Source organism: Falco cherrug, chromosome 2 (assembly GCF_023634085.1).
Source record: "Falco cherrug isolate bFalChe1 chromosome 2, bFalChe1.pri, whole genome shotgun sequence".
Lineage (NCBI taxonomy): Eukaryota > Metazoa > Chordata > Aves > Falconiformes > Falconidae > Falco > Falco cherrug.
Genome location: NC_073698.1, coordinates 42,761,239 through 42,784,353, shown reverse-complemented (window position 1 = coordinate 42,784,353; position 23,115 = coordinate 42,761,239). Strand labels below are relative to the sequence as shown.

Here is a 23,115-nt window from a genome sequence, read left to right as displayed (position 1 = left end):
TCTCTCGCTCTCTCCTTCTCCCTTCCCTGCCGGGTGTCTTTACCTCCTCTCAGCTCTCTGCATCACTCCATCCATCCTCTCTCTCTCCCTCTGCACTGGTGTGTGCGCGCATCTCTCTCCTCCTGGCGGCGACCACCCCTCGCCCTACAGGCGCGGCGCTGTCCGGAGGAACCGCCGCCGCCGCTGCCGGGAGCGGGGCCGCCCCGCGCTGCCGCCGCCGCCACCCGGCCCTGCCTGGCCGCCGTGAGTCCCGCCTCAGCCCGCGCCCGTCCCCCGCCCGCCGCGGCACCATGTCCGGCTCCGGCAGGAAAGACTTCGACGTGAAGCACATCCTGCGCCTCCGCTGGAAACTGTTCAGCCACCCCTCGCCGGCGGGCGGCCCGGCGGGGGGCGGCTGCCTGCCGCCCGACAGCAGCTTCGAGCACTGGGGCCCCAGCCAGAGCCGCCTGCTGAAGAGCCAGGAGAGAGGCAACAGCGCCTTCTGGAAGAAATCCGCCTCCTCCGCCGCCTCCTCGGCGGCCACCACGGCCAGCCCGCCCAACGGGACGCTGCTGCCTGCCGGCGGCCGGCCGGCCGGGGGGCACGGGCTGGGGCACGGGCACGGGCCGGGGCCGCCGCCGCCCCGCACCGTCTTCTACGTGGAGTCCCTGGAGGAGGAGGAGGAGGCGGAGGCGGTGCCCGGCGGGATGGAGGTGGCCCGGGAGCCCGAAAAGCCCTTGGCGCCGCCGGAGCAGGAGGAGGCTCCGGGGGGCTGCGCGGATGGAGGCAGCCGGGCAACAGGTGACGGCAGCGGGCACAGGTAGGGAAGCGCGGCGAGGGCCGGGGGGGCGCGGGGCGCCATCGCCTCCAGGCTGTGGGGGCGGGCTGCCGGGAGTGACGGGGGTGGGGACGCAGGTGGGCACGCAGGTGGGCGAGTGCGCGGGCGTCCTTGCGGAGGAAAGGTGGGGCCTGGGGGCGGGAGGGCTCCTCGTTGGAAATGGCAGGTTTGGGGGCGGAGGGGCGCCCGCTGCGCGGGAAGGGCGGCGGCGGCTGCCCGAGGGTTCCGGGCGAGACGGGCCAGCCTCGGGGTGCTGCGGGCAGAGAGTGCTGCCCCTGCCCCTGCCCTGCCCGCGGGGCTGGCCCGGGCACAAGCTCCCCTCAAACGCCGGTGCTCCGCGCTGCGGATCGTCACACCCAACTTTCTCAGAAGTTGATTAAAATGCTGGCGGGAGGTGATGTTGTTCCGAGTGCTGGGATGCCAGGTGGAAGCTCAAAAGTAGAAACATCCGCTTTGTTGGAACTCGGCGACTAAATCGTGTCACAGCCTACCTCAGAGAAAAACAGGAATTTGTTTTAGGAGTCATGATACCCGAGTTGTGAGAACAAGCTTGTGTTTTGTGTGAAACTTCTGTTAATGTTGAATTGCTTTTCCCTCTCAGTCCCCGTCCCCCCAGCACAAACAGGTTGCAGTCACTAGAAGAAGGAAATGTAGCTAACATAAAGCTACGGTGATACAGATAAATCTTGAGTATAAACCCCTTCATTGGTTTAACTCTCTTTGCCCCCACGTCCACATGTAATTTTCATTTCCTACAAGGAATTTATTACTTCTTCTATGGAAAGAAATGTATAGTTCTCTTTCAAAACATTAAAAGAATGATTTGTGTTCTTCATATTAAAAGTAAAGCATGTGTTATTAAATATTTAATTAGATAAAGAGACAGCACTGTACATATGTTTGGATTAATATGGCTGCAGATAAACACTGAGTGTGTTAAGGTTTTTCAGAGAGACCTAAAACATATATTTTCTACTTGAAACTTTTGTCAGTTAGCATAGTTCATTTCGTAGGAGCTACATTGTTTAAACAAATGTGGAATAGCTAATGAATGACGTGGGCACATTTTTTAAGAAAAAGTGATGCTGAAGTTTTCACGAACACTGGAAGTGAATCGGAACAACAGGAAGATGCATATTTTAGGATTCAATACAAAATGTTGAGATGCACTATAAAGACAAGTAAAATAAAATTATCCCTTCAAGTTTTCTGAACTGAAGAGGTTAAAAACTGGTAGAAATACCACCTCATTCTATATTAGGTATTTTATATTAGGTGCGTCACAGATCTGAGAAACTTCAGAGATCAGCATACTGAAAGAAGCTTGATTTGTCCATAAAAGTTGACTTGCTAGAATTAACTTCCTTGTCACATATGTACTCAGTGATAATATATATCTGTTCTATTCTTACTGCACTTGGGTTCTTCATTCACTGCTCCTGAAACAATACATCTAGTCATCAGTAGCTGCTTAGTCTTGTTGAAGGAATATGCTAAAATTTGTTCAGATTTAAAATAACTTTGGCAGGGAGATACCATTTTATTGTTAATGAAAATGCCACCTTTTGAGCTATGAAAATGTTTAAGATGGTTTTAGAGTCTGAGACTTTCTCTTTTTCCGTGTAAGAACCTTTCATTTACCTATGTGAATTTTGAATGCTATGGCAAGAAGTGGTCAAGTGTTGCAAAAATGGTAGTCCTGCGCTTGAAAATTCTGTGACCCAACAGAATTCTAATCCTCTGACAAGTTATGTTTCTCTCCTTCTGTAGAAATTAAGCTTTTATAAATGGTGCCAACTTCATTACTTCATTAGGAGTACAGGATATGTAAACTGCTGTTCAGTCCTGAACAATAAATACTACCAAATACATAAAAAAGACAACTATGTGGAACTTCCACCAAGCCTTTAAGCATACACCTGGATGTTTGGTACAATGAGTATAAAATTGTTAACTCCTGGCTCGGCTTAGTAGTTTGTCCTATACATATTTAGCAACTACTTTAATAATTTATGACTGTTCGGAAAGCACTAGTTTAGTTTTGTGAAAGCAGTGAGAATTCAACATTTGGATATGTTCCAATATAGACCATAACCGCAGTATTTCTGATATTGTGAACAGGAGGTCTCTGAATATTAGCTAGGAACCCAATGGCAGGACATAATGTGAGGAGCAGATTGACAAGGTGGCTTTGGTTTTATGCTTGAGATTAATAAATTTGTTGTTATTTTTACTCTTCATTTGTATGTGCAAGTAGTGAAGATTGCACTTTTTTCCCCCCTCTTTCTTTTGTCTTCTACTTAGGACCCTTGTATCCCCAAAAGAGTTTTGGTTTGGTTTGGTTTACTTTGTTTTCGTGGTTGCTCCCCTCTGCTTCATACATGAATTCTGTACTGGAAGTCTTTTGCAGCCCGTCTCATGTGCAGAGTTCCTGGTTTTGGCTGGTGGTGGATTTGCAGTTACTCTGTTTTCACATATAAGTTAAATGCTTAGCTGAATGATCTTGAATTCTTAATTTTTCATTGAGTATTCTGTTAGATACTATGAAATGTATTTAATAAGAGAGCATGGTTGGGTAATAACAAGTACATTCTACTTTATTGATTTTTGTAAGCTTCTAAAGAACAACCTGTCATGTTAATTGTACAGGTACTTATACGCATAAGTAAGGTTATGTGGATAGTCCCATTGGCATTAAGAAGACTAAAGGGTTAGACTTCATGCTTGATATATAATACTGACATAATTGTTCTACATTGCATGTTGTATTGTAAAAAACAAACAAAAAATTTTTTACAGTTAACAGTTAGTGTTAAAATGCTATTTGATCGCTTGAAATTGCTTGAAAACTTGCACCAGATTGTTTTAGAGCTTGCATGAAAAATTTGGCAATAACTGCAGTAGATATTTAAATGTAGGTCCTATGTTGATCTTAATTTTATAATAATATCTAAATAATGAATTTACAATTAAGATCTATAAATCAGTTATAAATCACTTGGAAAATACCAGTGCTAAGATTTTCTATATAGTCATCAGTTTCTATGAGTTTATAGTGGGAATTGTGCATGATCATGATAGCTTTTTTCATGTGACATGTTTATCAATTCTCAACATAAATGGTATTCAAATAATAAGCAAAGAGTCAGTACTTTCTTTCCATTTTCTTCACGTAATGGTGGCATGCTTTACTTGGTTTACACTGTCCAAATCTTATAAAGACATAATTGGTCGTAAGCCCTCAGTGCTGTTCACCGCTACAGTTGGTACATGCCTCACAAGCTAGTCATGGGTTTGTCTTTACAACAGCCCTATTTCACAATGGAGGGGTAAAACAGAAGGTGAGACAAAAGTGAAGAGTTGAATTGCTGGTTTCAGAGCACATAGCATTTTTCATCTGCTATTTCCGGTGTTCTCAGTTGCACCCATAAATGATGATCCCTTTTGCAAACCAGTCTGAGACTCTGGCTGTGTGCAAGAAGAATGAGGAAGACAGGATTCAATTAACACTTTGTGGAAGAGACAGCTCCGAGAAGGGGATGCTAGATATGCCTAATGCACAGAAAGCAAGCACTGACAGTGCAGAAGTCTCTTTTAAAACTTAGAAGTATTTGAAGATACAGAGAAGTATTTGAAGATACAGCTTCTGAAAGATGGCAAGTCCTCCGACCATTAGATACTGTATAGTAGTGTTCTGTAAAGCCAGAAGTGAAAGTACTGAGTACTGTGCCCTCCTCACACGGCAGAGTTGCACACTCTTATCTTGGTTTGCTAGAAAAAGTAATGAGGAAAGAGCGTTTTCCACTGTTTCTGTTGAACCTGTCTCTGGGAAGTAAAAAAATCAGTATTAACTGGAATCCAAATGGTTAAAAAGTGAGAGCATAATTTTGTAATTCAAACATTAACTGAGAAATTTTGTTTACAAGTCTCTGTGCTCAAAACTATTTATTTAAATTAAATCATTATTTTATAAGGAACAATGATAATGATTAGGGTAGAATCAGGAACATAAAAATGTGTATTTTTAAACTATTGGATCAAAGCTGTTGGGTATGCATTTCTTTCCTATTTTTCTGTTCTCATCCCACAAATCTGGCTTTTTGATGCTTTTGCCCATTGGTCTCTCCTACTTTCAAGTCTTCCTCCTTTTCTCTTAGCGACATACCAACTTGTGGTTAGCATGCTGATAAAGAAAGTTAAGAGTTTGAAACTTGTCAGGATGAGCAAGTATTTCAGTGCAGCGTTCTAATTTAATAAGAAAATATTTTGATCATTTTAGAAAATGTAGATAAAATTGTCATCAAAATTTACAGCTTAAGTACTTGATGTACTGTTGTATATATATCTAATCTCAAGAGAGGATTCTGGGTTCTGGTTTCTAAGTAAATGTAGTTTCCCATTTACAGCTTTGACCTCAGTACCTGAGTTTACAAAAAGAGGGGAATCAAGACACCTTCCTGTGTCTGTCTGTCCTGTGAGCTCTCGTACCTTTAAGTATTTATCAACTGAACATGGCTATGGCCTTTCTGAGGTTCTATCCCCTTGGTATTATTTAGATATCAAAATATGAACTGTAGATACTGATGAGATAGCCAGATCCTAAAATTAGATACTATAGATTAGCAGCTTTTCCATTGACTTGGTTATCTCATGTAGGCTGCTCTGTTAGCAATGTAATTGAATGCTAGGGGTGGAATATGGATCACACAACTCTTCATTTCTAGGTTATGGAATCAGAAGAGAGTAATTTGTTTGTCTTTACCATGAACTGGCTTTTCAACTCAATTATTAAACTTTGAAAAAATGGTTGTATAAGTTTTATGCTGTTATACTTACACTTTTGACTTTCACAGCAAAAGAGGCAGAGTTCGTACACAACGCAGACCACAGACCTTTCTCCTCCAAAGTTCTGATTAATTCTCAGAGGGGTATATCTTCTGTGTATGGGCTGCAAAATAATCTGGTGATAAAAATAGTGCATGATTATACAGCTAAAGACTGTGCTGATGGAATTATATTAAAGGAAAATCTAGATCCAGAATTTCCTAACTGTGAGTCTCTGGCTGTGTTGCTTCTAGAACAGTATTTCTAATGTGGGTTGTTTAGCAGGTGGGTTTTTTTAAACAAAGGAAACAGAATAACATGTCAGTTCACGTGCTGTCATTTCTTTTGTCCACCACTTGGATGCAGGAGTGAAACTTGAGGATTCACTATATATCCCACTGCCACTTGGAACTGGTAGAATAACTGCTAGCACAAGGAAGTTCATACTTTTTGTGTGGATAGTTACAATGGTGATTGCATACACTCTGCAGAAAGATTGGGGAATATGACAGCTGAAGGGATATCAAGTCAGTCTTCTGCTGCATTTGAGATCCTAGATTCCTTTTGTTCCACCCTCTTTAAACTCTTTTTGTCTTAATTATGTGTTCTTCTTCTGGATCTTATTCTAACTTCTTTTTTTCCCCTCCTTTTCACAGTCTCAAACTATTCTTGACTGCTTTACTGAAATCCTAGGTTCCTTACCCAGACAGCGTTAGTTGATTTCACTGTCTTCTCTTATGATCAACCTCTTTGCCTTACTTGCCAGGTTACTTTAATGCAGAACTGTCCATTCATTCTGTATCTTGTCCTGAATACTTCAACAAGACAAGTTCAGTTGTTCCCTAGTTCCTTAACAGGTTGTCAGACCTCTCATTCTTCTGTTTCTCTGTCACTGTTTCCTAATCTTTGAATTTCAGTATCCTTTACTCTTTCCTCCAGCTGCTTTGTCAGTTTTAATGGAATCCTGATAGAATTCCGATTCCTATGTTTCCTCCCCAGCTCCCACTTTTTCTTGTGTTTCTCTGACCTGTTTCCTTAACTGCTGCCAAGTTGATGGTACCATTTGCTACGTTTATGGGTCAGTAAGACACCTAAGTTTGAGTAATCCATTTTGTCAGTGATGGGGATTTTTCTTATCTCTTTCTGAGATGCACATTTTAGAATAAGGTGAATTGTCTTCCAGACATGCCTATTTCTCTTCATTGAGTGTAACAGTCATCTAAAGTGGCTTGTTCAGATTTAAATGTGCTATTTAAATGTTTAATGTTCAATTAAATTTGAGGAAATTAACATCATTTGAAGTCTGCATTGCAAATGCAAACTGTTCTGAAAGGATATAACCAAGTAAATCTTGGTAGCTTTTCATAGCGTTAGTAAGGAGAGTGTCTTTCATCCCAATAAATGTAAAGGTGCTGCTCTGAAACATGGGCCCACTAAACCCACCAGAAAGCAAGACTTGACAGTTATTTTTGTTGTGGTTATCATTATCCATGCACATTAAATATTGGCTAAACCAATATTTTTTTTCCCCTCTGGGCTTATTTTTAGAAATGCTTGCACTGTTTTGCCAGAATATTTCCAAAAGATGCAACATGAAGAAAAGATTTGGCAGTGAAAATATCAGCTGCACAGAGTGGCTAAGTCAGAAAAATACCTCTGAAACTACGGTTGTCTTAAGGGTAACATCAAACAACATTAGAAAAAGGAAATGCTGTTCAGCCTTTCCATAGTAAAAGGGAAAGAACATACAGAGAAGAGTAGTAATATGGACATATATAGGTCTGTGTGTGCACACAGACATCTAGATCTGTATCACTTGTGTTTCTTTATATAAACATCCTAATACATACATATATATAAAGTGCATATATTTATAATTATTTTTAATATTTATGCATATACACATATTTTTAATCTTTATATTCATACACAGTTACTAACTTGTAGTTGATTCACTTATGCTATTTTTGTGAGCGGTGAAGTTCACGTAAATAGTGTACATGGAAAAAAATCAGAGCATATTGGAAGCTGTGCTAAATTTGTAAGGGTTGTGCTGCTACATATAGGTTAGCATATTCTTAACACGTGACCATTGCTTTCTAATAGCTACTTCTTATCCTTGTGACACATTTTTTTATATCCTGTTGCAGGTTGCTTAAGAGATTGCTCTTTCCTTTTATTTATCAAACTTGCGTTTTAGGTGAAAACTGCTCCTTAAATATTATGCTATGATGCTTTGGCAGAATTTCCTAGTATACAAATTTCCTGGTGTTTTTAGAATACAGGATTCATGACCTCAAATAAACTATTTGCACTAGGGAAATTCCTACATGTGTGCTATTAAAAGCATCAGAAAGCAAATCTGTTCTGTAAAAAGTTGAGAACTGCTGTAGCTTCCATGGATAGATAAGTAACTGTGTGGTCATGCCTAGTAATACTGACACAACCACCAGCAGCTCCTGCTCCGCCCCCCCCCCAGCCCCAGCCCCCAAACCTAAACTTTACCAAAAATAAAAATTCAGCAGTGCCTAAAATTTCTGATTTTTATTTCAAAAAGTCATACCTTACCAATAATATAAGCCAAACAAAAATCCAAAATATTAAAATATTATCAATTTTGTAATAGTTTTACTAAAGATTATAATTTTTAAAGAAGTTTTCCCATTAATCTTTTCAATCTTTTATTTAAAAAGAAAATGTTAATTTTAACTGTACTAACAGATTAAAATGTCATAATTTACAATTTTAAAATACTCTTTCATGTATTACAAAATTGAAATGAAATTACTTAGCTGCAGAATAAACAAAGAAATGTAAGTTTATTCAAAGTTACTGTTAAGGTTTATCTGGAAATTTCAATACATGCTTTCAATTTATGTCAGATTGTTCTTTCCTGTAGCTTTCGTTTCTTTTGTCAACTACAAGAAATACTGTATTATCTGCAATGTATATGACTCTAATTCCATGTCTTCTATTTCCAACGTAAATCTTGAGTGTTGGTACTGGCAATGCTGAGGATTACTGTAAGTTTAGACCAGTAGTCATAAAGATACATATTCAGAGCATCACAGATCATTATCACATGTGGTCTGCTTTTCCAAACCACATTTCTAATCATACCTCCTATTTCTTCAGTCCTTTACTGTGTATCTCCCTGCCACATTTTGGCGGTGTCACTTACACCTTTTATAGCAGTAAGGATCCAGAATCCATCCTTTCACTTACCTAGGCACATGTCATTTCTAGATTTCCATTTTCACTACTTCATGTGGAGTTTGATCTGTCCTACTTGACTGAGCTGGGTTGATGTGTCTGGAGGCTTTAAAGTTAAAGATTTATGCATGCCCTAGGAGTAACTCACAGAAATCACAAGACAGTCATCCTAGCCTAGTGTCTGTACAGAAACTGCTTTTACTTCAGACCAAAGACATCAATTTACAGGAGTTCATGATAGTGATATTTTTCACATGAAAAATACTGACTTTAATTAATGAAAAAAAAAAAAAAGGAAAAGGATGAGCACAAATATTTAATACTCAGAAACAAACCAACGTAATTGTGCACAGAGGATGAAGGCTTAGTTCAGCATGGTGTGTATTCCACAGTTTGGAATTATTTGCTTTAACTTGTATTAAAATTGAATGTTAGAAATGAAATATGTAAAATTAGATCTAGGAGATTTGATCTTTCAGCCTTTGGCATTGTTTCAACATTTGCCATTATCTCAAAATGAGTTTGAAGGATGGAAATGTCTGTTTCAAAAATAAAAAAAATAATTCTTGACTCTAAACCAAGAATCTTTACCACACTAAATTGATTGAATTTAAGGCACTTACTTTCTTCTTGTCTAGTACATGGCTGGGCTCACTCTGTGGAACACATTACTTGCCATTCAATCTTTTTTGAACTGTATTAGGCAAATTTTCTGGTTTACTGTGTCCTATCAACATTAAAATGTTCAACCTTTTATAACAGTTGGATTTGCCTGTCATCTGTTTTTATCCTTCCTCCCACTCTAAACATATGGAAAACCCAACATTATTTTGACCTTATGGTACTTTTTTGCTGCTATTTTAGTGTTGCTTTGTGCGAAGCTCAAAGAGGAACCCAAACCCAAATGAAATGAAAGACCACAAAAGATCCTTCCATCTGAACGGGTATAATCACACATTTACACCCTCTTTGCTGAATGTAATTCTAGGACTGAATCCTATTTAGACTCCTAATTCTTTCTAGTGATTCTTAAACTGTGTGATTCATACCTATAAATAGAGTGTAGGAATAAAGAGAATAAATACAGGATGCATACCTAATACATAGTTTTCCTGTGCTGTGCGGTTTTGTTGAAACTATCTCCTCCCACAATAGCTTAGCTTAGCAGTGAAGAAGTTCTTTCAGGGCATAGAAGTTGTCTTACGTTTCTTGGGCAAATGTTGTAAATATGGAGAAAACCTGCAAAAAGAACAGTGTATTTGTGTTTGCAAGAATGTGGCACTTTAGATGGACACTCTACTTTCTGTCCTTAGACTTCTGGCTGCCTATGGAGACGTAAGTTCTTCTTATGTTTTAGACAGGAGATAGGTACATAACTAATCCAGGCCTTCAGGCTGACCTGGTTCACCACTTTTTCCTCAAATTTCTTGTTATTTCTTTACCTATAAATTGGAATATGGAATAATATTAGTATACATCCATTCATTATTAATCTATACATGCACTGTTATGTTTTTATGCATGCAGTTGACTTATGATAATTTATCAATGTCTGAAATACTATTTTTATAAAATTATTTTCCACATAATTTTGTAGTACTAATCATCATGCTAAATATACACCCTCTCTGTAATGTCTGATGGCTCTATTTATGTAAGTTGATATTTTTGGTCAGTTCTTTTGTCATAATTTTTATTATTAAGTTATCCACAATGACAAACTACTTTTTATATCATTTATCTGAAGTTCAAATATAATTTGACAAATTATACTTTTGTCAAAAATGCTCCAAAATAAATTAAAAATCTACCCTAACGTAGCAATAGTAAGCTGAACTTCAAAATATCTAAGACTCAAAACAAGGAAGGAGGTAGGAGTAAGAAGGGAGAGAGCAGTAAAGAGTGGAATAAACAATTCTTAATATTTTTCAGTTAGTGGGAACAATTTTGTAAAATCTTTTTAGTCTTCTTTTGACAGCCACAAGGACTTCAAATTAGTGCCACATTTTGGAAGACTTTTATAGATACAATAATCTTCAGTAAATAATTTTTTGTTAATCAACAATGTCTTCACCAACAAATTTGATTCTAATTAATCCTCCTGAATTGAGTTTTGCATATCTTGACTTTTGTTATTTAGAAGATTAATGACTTTTGTTAGAAAATGTAGTAGTCTTTGAGAGGATTGAAATTTAGATGAAAGTGAATGCTTCTGTACACTGTTCATCTGAGGTGGAAATGGAATTTATGGAAACTATTATAAAAGGGGTGCAAGAGGAAAGCCATGTTCACATGCAAAATTAGGAACTGTAGTTGTATCGGTTGGAATTCGTGTGTTTCTTTTGGCCCCAGTGCTTTCATTGTAGTCACTAATGACTATATAATGAAGTAAAGCATATGCTTCTTATAAAAAAGGATGAAAAGAGTATTAGAGGATTCAGCAGTGTGTTACAACAGAGAATTAGAATGCAAAATAGTCTTGAAAAACCAGAGATATCCTCTGAAAAAATGAATATGGAATAGTTCAACTTGCTATCCTGTCACAAGAATTGGCAGCAGAGATACCCAGTGGGATCAAATGTCTAGATAGCAGTTTTACAGAAGTTTTGCAGTTAGTAAACAGCAAGTAAAATGAGTCAACAATGTCACGCTGCTGCTAAAATGTAATAATAGGAATCTATAAACAGATAGACAGACTGCAAAACAACTCGGTTCCTCTTCTCTGACCAGTTTTCGTAGAGCCTCAGCAATACTCTGTTGTACAGGACAGGCAAGAAATGTAGGGATTGTTGGAGAAATTCCAGGCAAAAAGTCACCAGAATTTTAGGAAGCATGTACCAAAAAAAGATTACCGTAGGAAAGAATTTTTAATTTTTTAATTTATTTTTTAAAAATTGCTAACATTATTCATTGTTACCAGGGAATGTTGGAAAGGACTTAAAGGATTTAAGTCACACATGGGATGATCAGTAAGAAAGTGATTCTACAGATACTGATGCACAGGAACAGATTTCCTGGGAGTGGTGTGGACTACTTGATACCTGGGATTAGAAAAACAGGTTAGACAAATGTCTGTCAATCATGACATATTTAAGCATGACGGCCCTTTTGCCTTGAGGAAGGAAGTGCATTAAATAATGTCTTACGAACTATCAATCAGCAGCTTTCTATGAAAATGTTGGCTACAGTTACTGACATAGAGTTGAAAAAAACTCTTAACCTTTTGTATGGGGTTTTTGTCATCCTGTTTTTACAACTGTGGTGGGTTGACCCTGGCTGGATGCCAGGTGCCCACCAAAGTCATTCTGTCACTGCCCTTCTCAGCTGGGCAGGGGAGATAAAATATAATGAAAGGCTCAGGCATTGAGAGAAGGACAGGGAGATCACTCAGCAATTACTGTCCTGGGCAAAACAGACTTGTCTTGGGGAAAATTAATTTAATCTATTACCATTCAAATAAAAAAAACACCTTCTCCCCACCCCTCCCTTCTTCCCAGGTTGAACTTAATTACCCATTTCTCTGTCTCCTCCCTCCCGGTGGTGCAGGGGGATGTGGGGAATGGGGGCTGTGGTGAGTTGATAACACAGTTGTTTCTGCTGCTCCTTCCTCCTCACACACTTCCTCTGTCCAGCCTGGGCTCCCTCCCACATGAGACAGTTTTCCATGAACTTCTCCAGCGTGAGTCTTTCCCACAGGCTGCAGTTCTTCACACACTGCTCCAGTGTGTGTGTCCCCCATGGGGCGCAGCCCTCCAGGGATGGAGTGCCCCATCTTGGGTCCCCTGTGGAGCCATGAGTCCTGCCAGCAAACCTGCTCCAGGACAGGGTTCCGTTGGGTCACAGCCTCCTTCGGGCATCCACCTGCTCTGGCTTGGGGTCCTCCACAGCTGAAGGTGGGTATTGGCTCCACCATTAACCTCTGTGGGCTGCAGGGGCACAGCCTGCCTCACCATGGGCTTCACCACAGGCTGAGACCAACATCTCTACCGAGTTGTTGGTCTCACATAGTCTCACTCCTCTCTCTTGCTGGTGCAGATTTTAATTTTTTTTCCTCCTTCTTAACTTACCATCACCACCGCTACCGATCGGCCTGGTCTTGGCCAGCAGCACGCCCATCCTGGAGCCAGCCAGCGCCGGATCCACTGGACGTGGGGGAAGCCCCTGGCAATCCCCCCAGAAGCCACCCCTGCAGCCCCCCCAAAAAAACCTTGCCATGCAAATCCACCACCATAACATTCTTTGAATATATCTTTTATAATTTGAGTACATCTCTTGACGTTTTATGGCTTCCTCATTTGATTTGCTCTTCCAGTGGAGTACTGTGGTGTGCCCAATCTCATGACTACGCATAACCAAAATTGGTCCCTAATGTTAGGCATTTAACATACACACATACTCATATCTTAAAAAGCTTAGAGTTTAATGAAGTTATACAAACTGGAAGTAAATTCCAGTACTACGTCTGTTTTTTAAAGACAGAATACTGAAACAAAAATAACTGAGTTACATAGGGAAATTTATAAACTGAAACTAGCTGTTTCTCAGTCTTTAAAGGCAAGACCCTATATCTTCTTCAAATAAATGTCATAGTAAAATAAATTCATCCACAGTACTCATAAAAATGAAGTATATAATCAAAACTTGTGAATTTGGTTCCTCAAACTGTAGAATTTTTATAATGTGAAATTTAGTTTGCTCCTTTTTTTGTACCATCTTCATTGATATCAAACCAATGAGCCCATTCAGTGGTATATTTCTCATTATATCATCTTAAGAAGATTGTGCAAAATACTGGTTTTTGCTTCCAGAAACAAATAGTGAATTAGATACAAAATAAAGACTAAGACTTAAAAGTAGTTTTTTATAGTTTCCTAATACCACTAAATATGCTCTAGTACCATCTGTTTCACCACCATCTAAGTTGTTAGGTTGATTTCTTTTCAGGTGACACTGTTTTCGTGACAGGCTTCAAGCATTAATAAAGCTCAGAGTTTAAAGATATTTTTATGTGCTAGGCTCCTAATCCTGTCATAATAAGAGGGTACACAGCATTAAGAGTGTAACTCACAGAATCAAACATGGCTGTCTAATCCAGGAGATTTTTGTCTGAAGTGGCTTGTTTCTTTTGTAGTGGTGGTTGGGAATTATGTAGCAAAAAACCGGCAGAGAATAATTAAGAAGGGAAAGAATTTGCCTTGTCCTATGAACCCTCTTCTATGAGACTTCCTTCTGAAGGAGAAATTTGTTGGAAAGTTAGGTTCTGTCAAAATTTCAGTGATGAAGAACTGATACAGATGTTTCTTAAATCGTTTGCTGGAATTGAAATTAATTCCCTTGTGCATGACACAAGAGTATCTTGAAAAGACCAATGAAAAAGTTCACGATATAGGAAACTGAAAAAATAAAGAACTCCCCCCTCCTTTTTGTCTGCAGACTAATTGTTATAGTACAACAGTGGTGTATCTAGGCATAGGTTACTTTGCGAGGTAAAGTTGAATAACTCACTGTTCAGGGGCTTGTTTTTTCTCTCTTGCCTGTTTGTGTAGTAGTCTAGACAGAGCTGCCCATGATTACTGTGCAGGAGGAAAAGCTCAAATACACTTGAGGATTTTTATTTTTATTTGATTTTTATGTAAGCATATAAAACAACAGTTTTAAAAAAACAACCACCCAACAGATAGTTTGAGCATTGTTACAAGTAGATGATAGGTGCTCTGACTAGTACTATGCAGATAACATTGTCTGCTAAAAGCTTGAAGGAAGTATGATAATTACCTAAATTAGGCAGAAAAAATGTCAATATGTATTGTTCTTATGTTAAAAGGTGAAGAATCTGCATATTTCAACATATGCGTAGTTGTATGTTTCTGTGTACCTAAACATAGATTGACAAGCTGGGAAATGAGGAACATACTAATACCCAAAGTACTGCTGCCTCTATATAAATGTCATGTTTTGATTATATGTCCCAAACTTTGCTGTCAGGGCTAAAACACTTAATAAAACTTGCACCTCTGCATGTTTGAGCTTATAGAAATGCCAAGTAAATGGGTCCCAGTTTACTTGCTGATTTGTATTTATTTTTATTGTTTATATTTCTTCATTACTTATTCCAATTTTCCCTGGCAAAAAAAAAATACCAATAATGATATTGCCTTTTTGTCTTTTCATAAAAACACTACCTTGGAGGAGACTCTGGTGGATCTCAGAAAAATATATTTCCCCTTTGCATGCAGCTGAAACTTAATTTATCCAAGATTCATTACCATTACCATTACCAGGCAATCTCTCTGTTAGAGATTGAATTCTAGCATCCTTTCAGAGTAAGCAATAGCTGTAACAACTTCTTTTCCAGTTTTGTAGGTCTTTTTCTCTTCAGGAACAGAACACTGTCTAAAAACATAAGTTAAAAAATGAACCAACCAAACAGAAACCTCATGTCATGTACAATAGACAAGTTTCAGAATATGAGAACTCAATCTAAAGCTGGTCTAATGTAAAGAGAAATGATCTCTCAAAACCAGGTATCCCTCATGACTGTTTCTGTAAATTATATATTGTGTGCTTTGCCTTTGCTGTTTGGATTTTCAGAAAATCTTGTAAGGTTAGCTGCATTTTTGTGAGTTTTTCTGTACTTTTTATTCCTCTGTAATATTAGTCTTCTTTTTATAAACTTCTGGACAGAGTTGAAGTCTGGAAAATTTCCACACTGCACTGTGGAATTTTCAGAACATTATTAGGAATTGGAAACATGGCTGTAATTGGAAAACTGAAAAACAGCATAACAGAAATCTGAAGCAAGAGCTTCAGAAATAAATGTTTGACAGCTTCCAGTGTGTACTGGACAACTGTTTTAAATATTTTATTTTTTTTATTGTGGCCAACCATATGTTATTAAGTTTAAAAGCATATCTCCTGCCAAAATTTAAAACTTACGGCTCATGTTGTAATAAATGATAACAGAAAATAAAAAACTTACAAGATTATTTCTTTTATTTTTTTTTCAGTCCCTGATTTGCTTTATCTTTCAATTTACTTCTCATGCTAATTTTTATAATAATGTCTGATTTATAAGCATGTTTTTTAAATCAGTCCTTCTTATACCAGGTTCCTTTAGGCTTATATGAAAATTATTGGAAATGAAAATGTGTTAGAAGGGGGGAAAAATAGTCCCTGTGTTTACAATGTGATCATTCTATTCTAAGTCAGTTCACTGTGGAAGAAGGGTCAGCCAGAAATGTTTGGTGTTTCTTTCCTGTACACAGAAGCAGAGATGAACATGAATTTTCCATGAAAACTGTTTTGTAACAAAATAAAATACTTTTTAAAAAATAGTGGGAAGGAATGATTTGACTGCATGATTTATTGATTTAAAATTAATAATTAAGAAGATTTTCAAAATTACTGAAGTGTCCTTTATGGCATTTGAACAAAAAGCCTACAGTCTCCTTTTAAAATATATTTTTAATTTGAAGATCATAATTAGATAGTTAAAAAAGCCTCAGTAAACTGTTACAGAAGCTAATACTATATGATTCGAATTTGTTGAATTGAGCTGATTAGGACTGCATTGTCAGAACCTTGGAAAATTATTCATCTCAAAATCCCATCAGGTGGTTGAAGAGATTGTTACAAGGTTAGTGGAAAAAAGAAAATACATTTTGTTATTAATTCTGAGATCACAGGTTGTGTTTTGGGGAATTTTCTCCCATATAACTGTTTTTAAAATGTGTACTTTTTTGATGATACAAGTTTTTCCCTGTTTATAGTTATCTCACTTCAGTAATCTTTTAGTTTTTAGTCTCCTAGATTTACACAGACTTGACAGATGATTGAAAAAAGGCAAGGATTTCAATAAAAATAATCAGTTTTAGATGGATAAACTTTACAGTATTCCTTGCCTTTTTAACAAATACACAAAATTAATCTTATATTAAGGTTTATCGTTTACTATCAATCAACTTCATATTTCAACCTTCGTTTCCGTTACTGCTAAGTACTCAGTAAAATGTACTATCAAAGGGGAATGAGCCATAGCAATTTTATATCAGAAATACTACTTTGGTTAAAAGCTTAATAGGGGCAAAAAAAGCAGTATTATTCTTCTGCTAAGCCTTTTGTCACATGCTGTGTATTGTCCCTGCTGTATGACCTTTTAAAATGGCTTTTCATTTTAAATCTCTACATTGCATTAGAAATTAATTTCTGAGAATAAGAGAACAACTCTTAGGTATTAGAAAATTTAGAAGAAATGGCATGCAAGCAAGGGAAGGAGTATTAGGTTTTTAGTAACCCTCTTCAGACTACCATAACTTTTCCTAGTAGTATTTTTCTGTATGGGATTACCAGGTCCAAAATAATTTAACAACATTGCCAAATTTTCTTTGGTAAAACTGCAGGCGGTCAACATTGATGAAGGTTGTTTTAGCCTTGTTTTTACAGTGATGTATTAGTTTACTAACGGGAGTATGATTTAATTTTATTCAATTAAAAGACATCTAGTCCAGTAGTCAACTAGCCAACCTAATGGACTCAACAGCTGAATGTAGCTTATCTAAACAAAGATGTGGCATGTGCTGCACAAGATGAGTCCTCTGTCAGTGTGATGAAAGTACTACATGCATTAGTTGAACAAGTGAAACAGTCCAACTGAAATGGTTTTTATATGGTCCAAATCACAGAATCATAGAATCATTTAGGTTGGAAAAGACCTTTGAGATCATCAAGTATAACCATGAACCTGGAACCGCCAAGTCCATCACTAAAACATGACCCTGAGCACCGCATAGTTCCAATGTTTGACCACCCTTTCAGTGAGGAATAAAGATAGCTTGAAATGGTTATGCAAGTGCTAAAATGTCTGACACTCAACTATTTGGATGAAACTTGGTTGCTAGTATTCAAACAGTACTACTGTTAATCTGCTGTAGATGTACCACACAATTAAAGATGTCAAGGTAAGTTTATGAAATAACAGTATGTGAACATAATACTTGAACCACTGAACATTTGTGTCTGAATGCCTGCAGATCAGATTTTATACCATGTCAGTATGGTTTTGTGTTGTACTTCTTGCATCCCATTTTTTTCTGATTATTGTATCAGAAAAAAAAAGTTTATATATATTTGGATAAGTACCTAAAATAATTTTGTTCCTACAAGTTTTGTGACATACTGTCACCAATGTACTTTGTGACAGGATAGCATATATCTCTGAAAAGTTAACAGAAAATCTTGTTCTAAACCAACCCAAAGAACAAAAATGCATAAGTAAACAAGCCTCACTAGTTCTGGTGCTCACAGAATTGTATGTTTAATTTTACTACAATGTGATTTTTTTCTGTATGTAGAAGAGTTTTAACTTCAAGTTAAAATGTTAACAGCCAAGTCTTGGTTAAAAACGAACCTCTCACTGGTGATTGTTAGGACTCTACTCTTCTAATTTGTAATTGGCTCTAAATCACTGTAATGATATTTTAACTGAAAAAAAGTAGTACTGAGAAGGTGCAAAACAAAACAACTGAAGAAACAGTTGTAAGGAGAACTTGAACTGCTACTGTCACCATGGCAGTTTAATTAATTTTACTTTACAGCTACATCAGTTTAGGAGCATTTGCAGGGACAGTTATTGTGTGTCAGCTGAGAAACGGTAATATCTTAAGATAGGTCAGCTTGTTCACTTGCTACCATCTGCCTGTATCCTAAGACTGAAAGTTCTAAATATTCAGAGTTTCACTTTATTCAGTAAAATAGAGGAATGAATGATGTTAGCTGTCGTATTATCCAGTACTCTTGATTTACTTCTAGGTTAGTATCCACGGACCTGCAAAGTGATGTGAAAGGAGTTGGGCTTGGATGTGAGAGATAATTCACTTTGCTCCAAAACTTGTGAAGGGCTCTACATTAGTGATCTAGAATTAAACCAGGATTGTCTGCAGAGTTGCTTAGAAGAGTCTCAGGTCTGAAGCAGAATTTTCATTTTGATAAGAGAAACTGAAATCTTCAGTGTGGTAGGAAGAGGCATTTTTAGGTTCTCATATTACAAGGGAAGCAGGATCACAAGTCTCGAGTGAGAAGATTTTCATTGAGATATAGTATCTCAATTGATTTTATCCATTTACATTTAGATTACTTATTTTGGTGTGTCGTTCAATGCTCTCTAGCCAACAGAGAGAAATACGTACTTTAAGCCATGTTTCAGATGACATTTATCAGATGTCTACAGTAATACGGAATGAATCATGCTTCAGAAGTCCTTAGATATGTATTGTGCCCATCCTGTGTCTCCATAATGGTTCTCTATGTATAGAATAATGTAGAATAGACTGGGGCAAGACAGTATCTGAATTTTACCCTTCTAATGTGCTTCCATTACTGGGAAGGCAGCCCAAGCCTCATCAGTTTAACCTAAAGTGATGGAAAGAATGAATAAAAAGAGAATAAATATGCTTTTAACAGTACAAGTAAAGAATAATTTTTAACTGCTGTCTTTCATATGTAGGCATAGTTACTTGAAATTACAACTACTACTAGAAAAAGGAAGACATTAGGATAAAAATATAAATGCATTTGCAGAAAGCTGTAAGTAAAAGATAGAAAACAAGAATTGCACAGTACAGTTCTTTATAATGAAAATCCTGTAAACTACCAAAATTGCTATACAAAATAAAAATTTCAGAAGGTTAAAATCTTTAAAGCTACTCTTGTAATTCAAGGTAACATTTGCAGTCCAATGCACATATTTATTTACTTATGGGGAAGTAGAAAAAAAATATATTTTTTTTGTCACTTTTTAACATGGCCAAAACTTCTCCATTCACCTATTTGAGTTATTTTAAAACTTGCTTAAGAGCTGCATGTAAGAATTTCATATAGAGATACTGCTTGGAGATACTAGATGAACATTTCTGAATTCAAACGTGTTCAAATTGAGGCCCAATCTTACAGAGTGCCATAGCTATTGACAATTACGCTACTAATTTTGACTAAAATGTATTTGACCTTTAGTGTCCAGCAGTGCCTGATCCAGTCTGGGGGTGGGTCAAGACAAAGTAATTGGAAGTTCTGAAAGAAAGTGTGTAACAGTATAATTTTATTGAAACTCCAAGGTTATTTTCCTTTTTTTTTTTTTTTTTTCTGTTATGCATTTTCCAAAAATAAATTTAGCATGAGGAGAAAAAAAAAAGACTCAGAAAAGCATCTCTGTGAAACAGCATTGCAATAAAATGTACATTTCTATCCTTTTTGGTAGATATACTTGCTGTCTTTTAAACATATCACAAACTCAACTCTTGTCTTAATATTTTATAACCTTAAACCTTATAAAACTTTAACTCTGGTATAAAAGTTTAATACATCAGCAGAAGATAGTTGCTGAATAAGAATGTTTTGAAAGGGATTCTTTAGCATAAAGAGGAAAGCACTGAAGTAATCTGTGAATATTTCATGTTACAAGAACCAGCTTCAATATCAGCCTTCAGTTTTTTGACAAAAAGACCATCGAAAGGTTAGTTATGACCTTTGGAAAAGGTTACTTCAGTAATACCAAACAGAGCCATATTAAATGTTTGCAAGCCTTTGTGATCTTAATATGCATGTCTCTGATGTCAATTAAAAATATGATCGCTGAGGGATAAGTGCATTTTGAAATAAACATTGGTAAAAACTACCCCTTCCAGAATTTTTATTTTAAAGGAAAACAAATAAGGATGAAATTATTAATATATATTTCAGATGGAAGTCTTTGAATGGGAGTTAAATCATATCAGTTGAACTAGCTTTCAGTTAATTCCAACTGACTATACCATTTTACCTGGCTGCAGTAGTCCCACTAAAATTAGAAACCAAAATAATGAATGACAACAACAAAGTTCTAAGGAAGTCCACCTAAAGAATCATCTCTGAGACCAAGAGTATTTGGTCTCAGTTGGATGGGATAGCCTCATTCCACCAAGTTCTGCCAGCCACAAGTAGGCTGCTTAAAGCTATGTTTTGTGGTCCTATATTAATATAATCTTGCCAACTAATATGATCCATGTCTCTCCAATGTTTTTGTGTCCAATCCTTGACTTAGAAATACCTTCAGGGACTGAAATGAGGGACATTTTATGTTGATCTGTCATTTCTCTATTTCCTCTCCATGCTCCAGTTGCTCTGTAGTTCACAGCAGTGTGAAATACAGGTCACCTTTCCACTGTTCACACAAGTTGTGGCAAGCATTAATGTGAAGAAGTTGTGTTCAGAATAAAGGAAACAGCTTCCCGAATAATCTTTCCTTCTTTCTTCCTTTCTGTCTCCCTTCTGTCTCCCTTTCTCTCCTTTTTCTTCTCATTCCACAGCATTGAGCTGTATTGCTGTTGTTGCCTCATGAAAATATTATTTTATGTACTGCGAACATAATAAAATTGCTGGTCATGACAAATGACTTAAGTCAGTCTTTCCTATTAAGTCTGCGTAATGGCTCTAGTATGTACTGTGCTGTACTGTAAAATAAAAGACTATAGCCTCTGTAGGAACTGTACTACCAGTTTTCCCCACAAGTAAATCAAGACAGCCGCGAACTGTCTTCCTCTATTCATAGTGTCTACTATGAGTTTTCTGTGGAGGCAAAAGTTCCAGCTTGCCGGAACCCTACACATTGCTGGAACCCTGCACAGCTTCTGTGTACTAGTTTTTCTGTTATAAAGGTCTGGTTCTAATGTCATTCTGTACAAATTTTCATGGGGACTTTCAGAAGGTTGCGTTAAAATAAAATTATATAAAATTTGCTCTTCATTTTACATATGGAAGGAGTAGAGTTGGAAGATATTGCTAGTAACAGACTTACTAAAGGAAAACACAATGCAGGAAAGAGAGAACAAGGGATAAGGTGCTTGCCAAGTAGTCTGCTCCGCATCGTCTTAAATCTATGGCATGTGATTCAAGAGATGATCATAAGAAACATTTATTTTAAATACAATCAGTGTGGTGGTATGCATTATAAAGCACACATAGACACATACACAAAGATATATTTTTTTTCCATTTTCACAGAATAAAGATACTGGAAAACTCTCAGAAAGAAATTGTGCTTGTATTGTTAAAATTTTAGGAAAAGAATTATCTTTATTAAAAAAGTAAAATGTGAATGCTAAACCAAATAGGATTAAAATTAAATCACTATCACATCACCTTTTTTGAGAAGTTAAAGACAAACACCTGCTGCCAGATCAAAGATCCTAGCATCTGACTTAGGAAGTAGCTGCTAACATATATTAATATAAGGAAAAACTATCAAATGCTTTACTGGATTTCTTAAGAAAAAAAGTATTATCCACAATGAATCCAGAGTTTTCTTCTAAGCGGTAATAGCCACTTTAGATTCTGTTGCTTTTCATGTGTGTGATTCTTTTCAAGTCTTGACTCTGCAGTTACCAACACTGAATTTAATCTACTTTTGTTAACACTCAAATATATTACTCAGCCACTCAGAAACATGAGCTCTATCTTCAAGCTCTATGATCAAGTTAGAAAAGATTTTACATAGTCATTTTTCTTGGGTAAATAATCAACAACAAACCCAGCAACACAGATTATTCAGGGATGTCTCCACAGAGGCCTTTTCATTATGAAAAATGACCATTTATTACAAACCTTTTTCTGTCTTTTACCTAGTTATTAATTCATTAACATTCTTCCTTTTACTCTAAAACATGATAGGTTCTTTCAGAGGCCTTGATGGGAGAAGTCAAAAAAAGTTCTGTTGCAAAACAGAGTATGGCTTCCTCATATCATATTCACATTCTCGCTGATTCCTTCACATCACTGAACTAAAACTTGCAAGGGCAGGACTTCTTCTATGGAAGCCAATTTGAGATGTCCAAATGTATTTTATGTATTCAAGTGTATGTGAAGGATGTGCCTAATTTTAGTTTTATATCAGTTCCCCTGTAATAGAATTCAGACAATGTCTGGACCTCTTTTTAAAGTTGGTGTCACAGCAATAGCTCCTATTATTCTAATGCCAAAGCTGATTTAAGTAATGGCATATACTGCAAAACTAAGAGTTTATCAGTTTGCTATGTATTTCATAGAAAATTAGTGGGTGAATAACAAATTATCCAGACAATTTATTATTTTCTATTTCATAAACTTACTCCAGAATGTTTTCTTTTAGCAATTTCATTTTGTGACTACTTGTCAGATTTTGTGTCCAGTAAAAAAAAGACACCTGGTCAGAGACCCTACATATGTTCCCCTGTGACTGAACTCTGGTATAAATA

At 37.2% G+C, this 23,115-nt stretch overlaps 1 protein-coding gene across 4 annotated transcripts in view; it reads left to right on the top strand.

Annotated features, from left to right (window-relative positions):
• The first annotated feature begins 265 nt into the window (after window positions 1-265).
• KLHL1 (kelch like family member 1) overlaps window positions 266-23,115 on the top strand; it is a 240,447-nt gene continuing 217,597 nt past the window's right edge. For all 4 annotated transcript variants that reach the window (XR_008731043.1, XM_055702900.1, XM_055702899.1 and 1 more), the window contains exon 1: window positions 266-799. Coding sequence is in view for 3 of the 4 variants with exons in the window: in XM_055702900.1 (XP_055558875.1) it covers window positions 291-799 (509 nt within the window). In the remaining variant the exon portion in view is untranslated. The remainder of the gene's footprint in view (window positions 800-23,115) is intronic.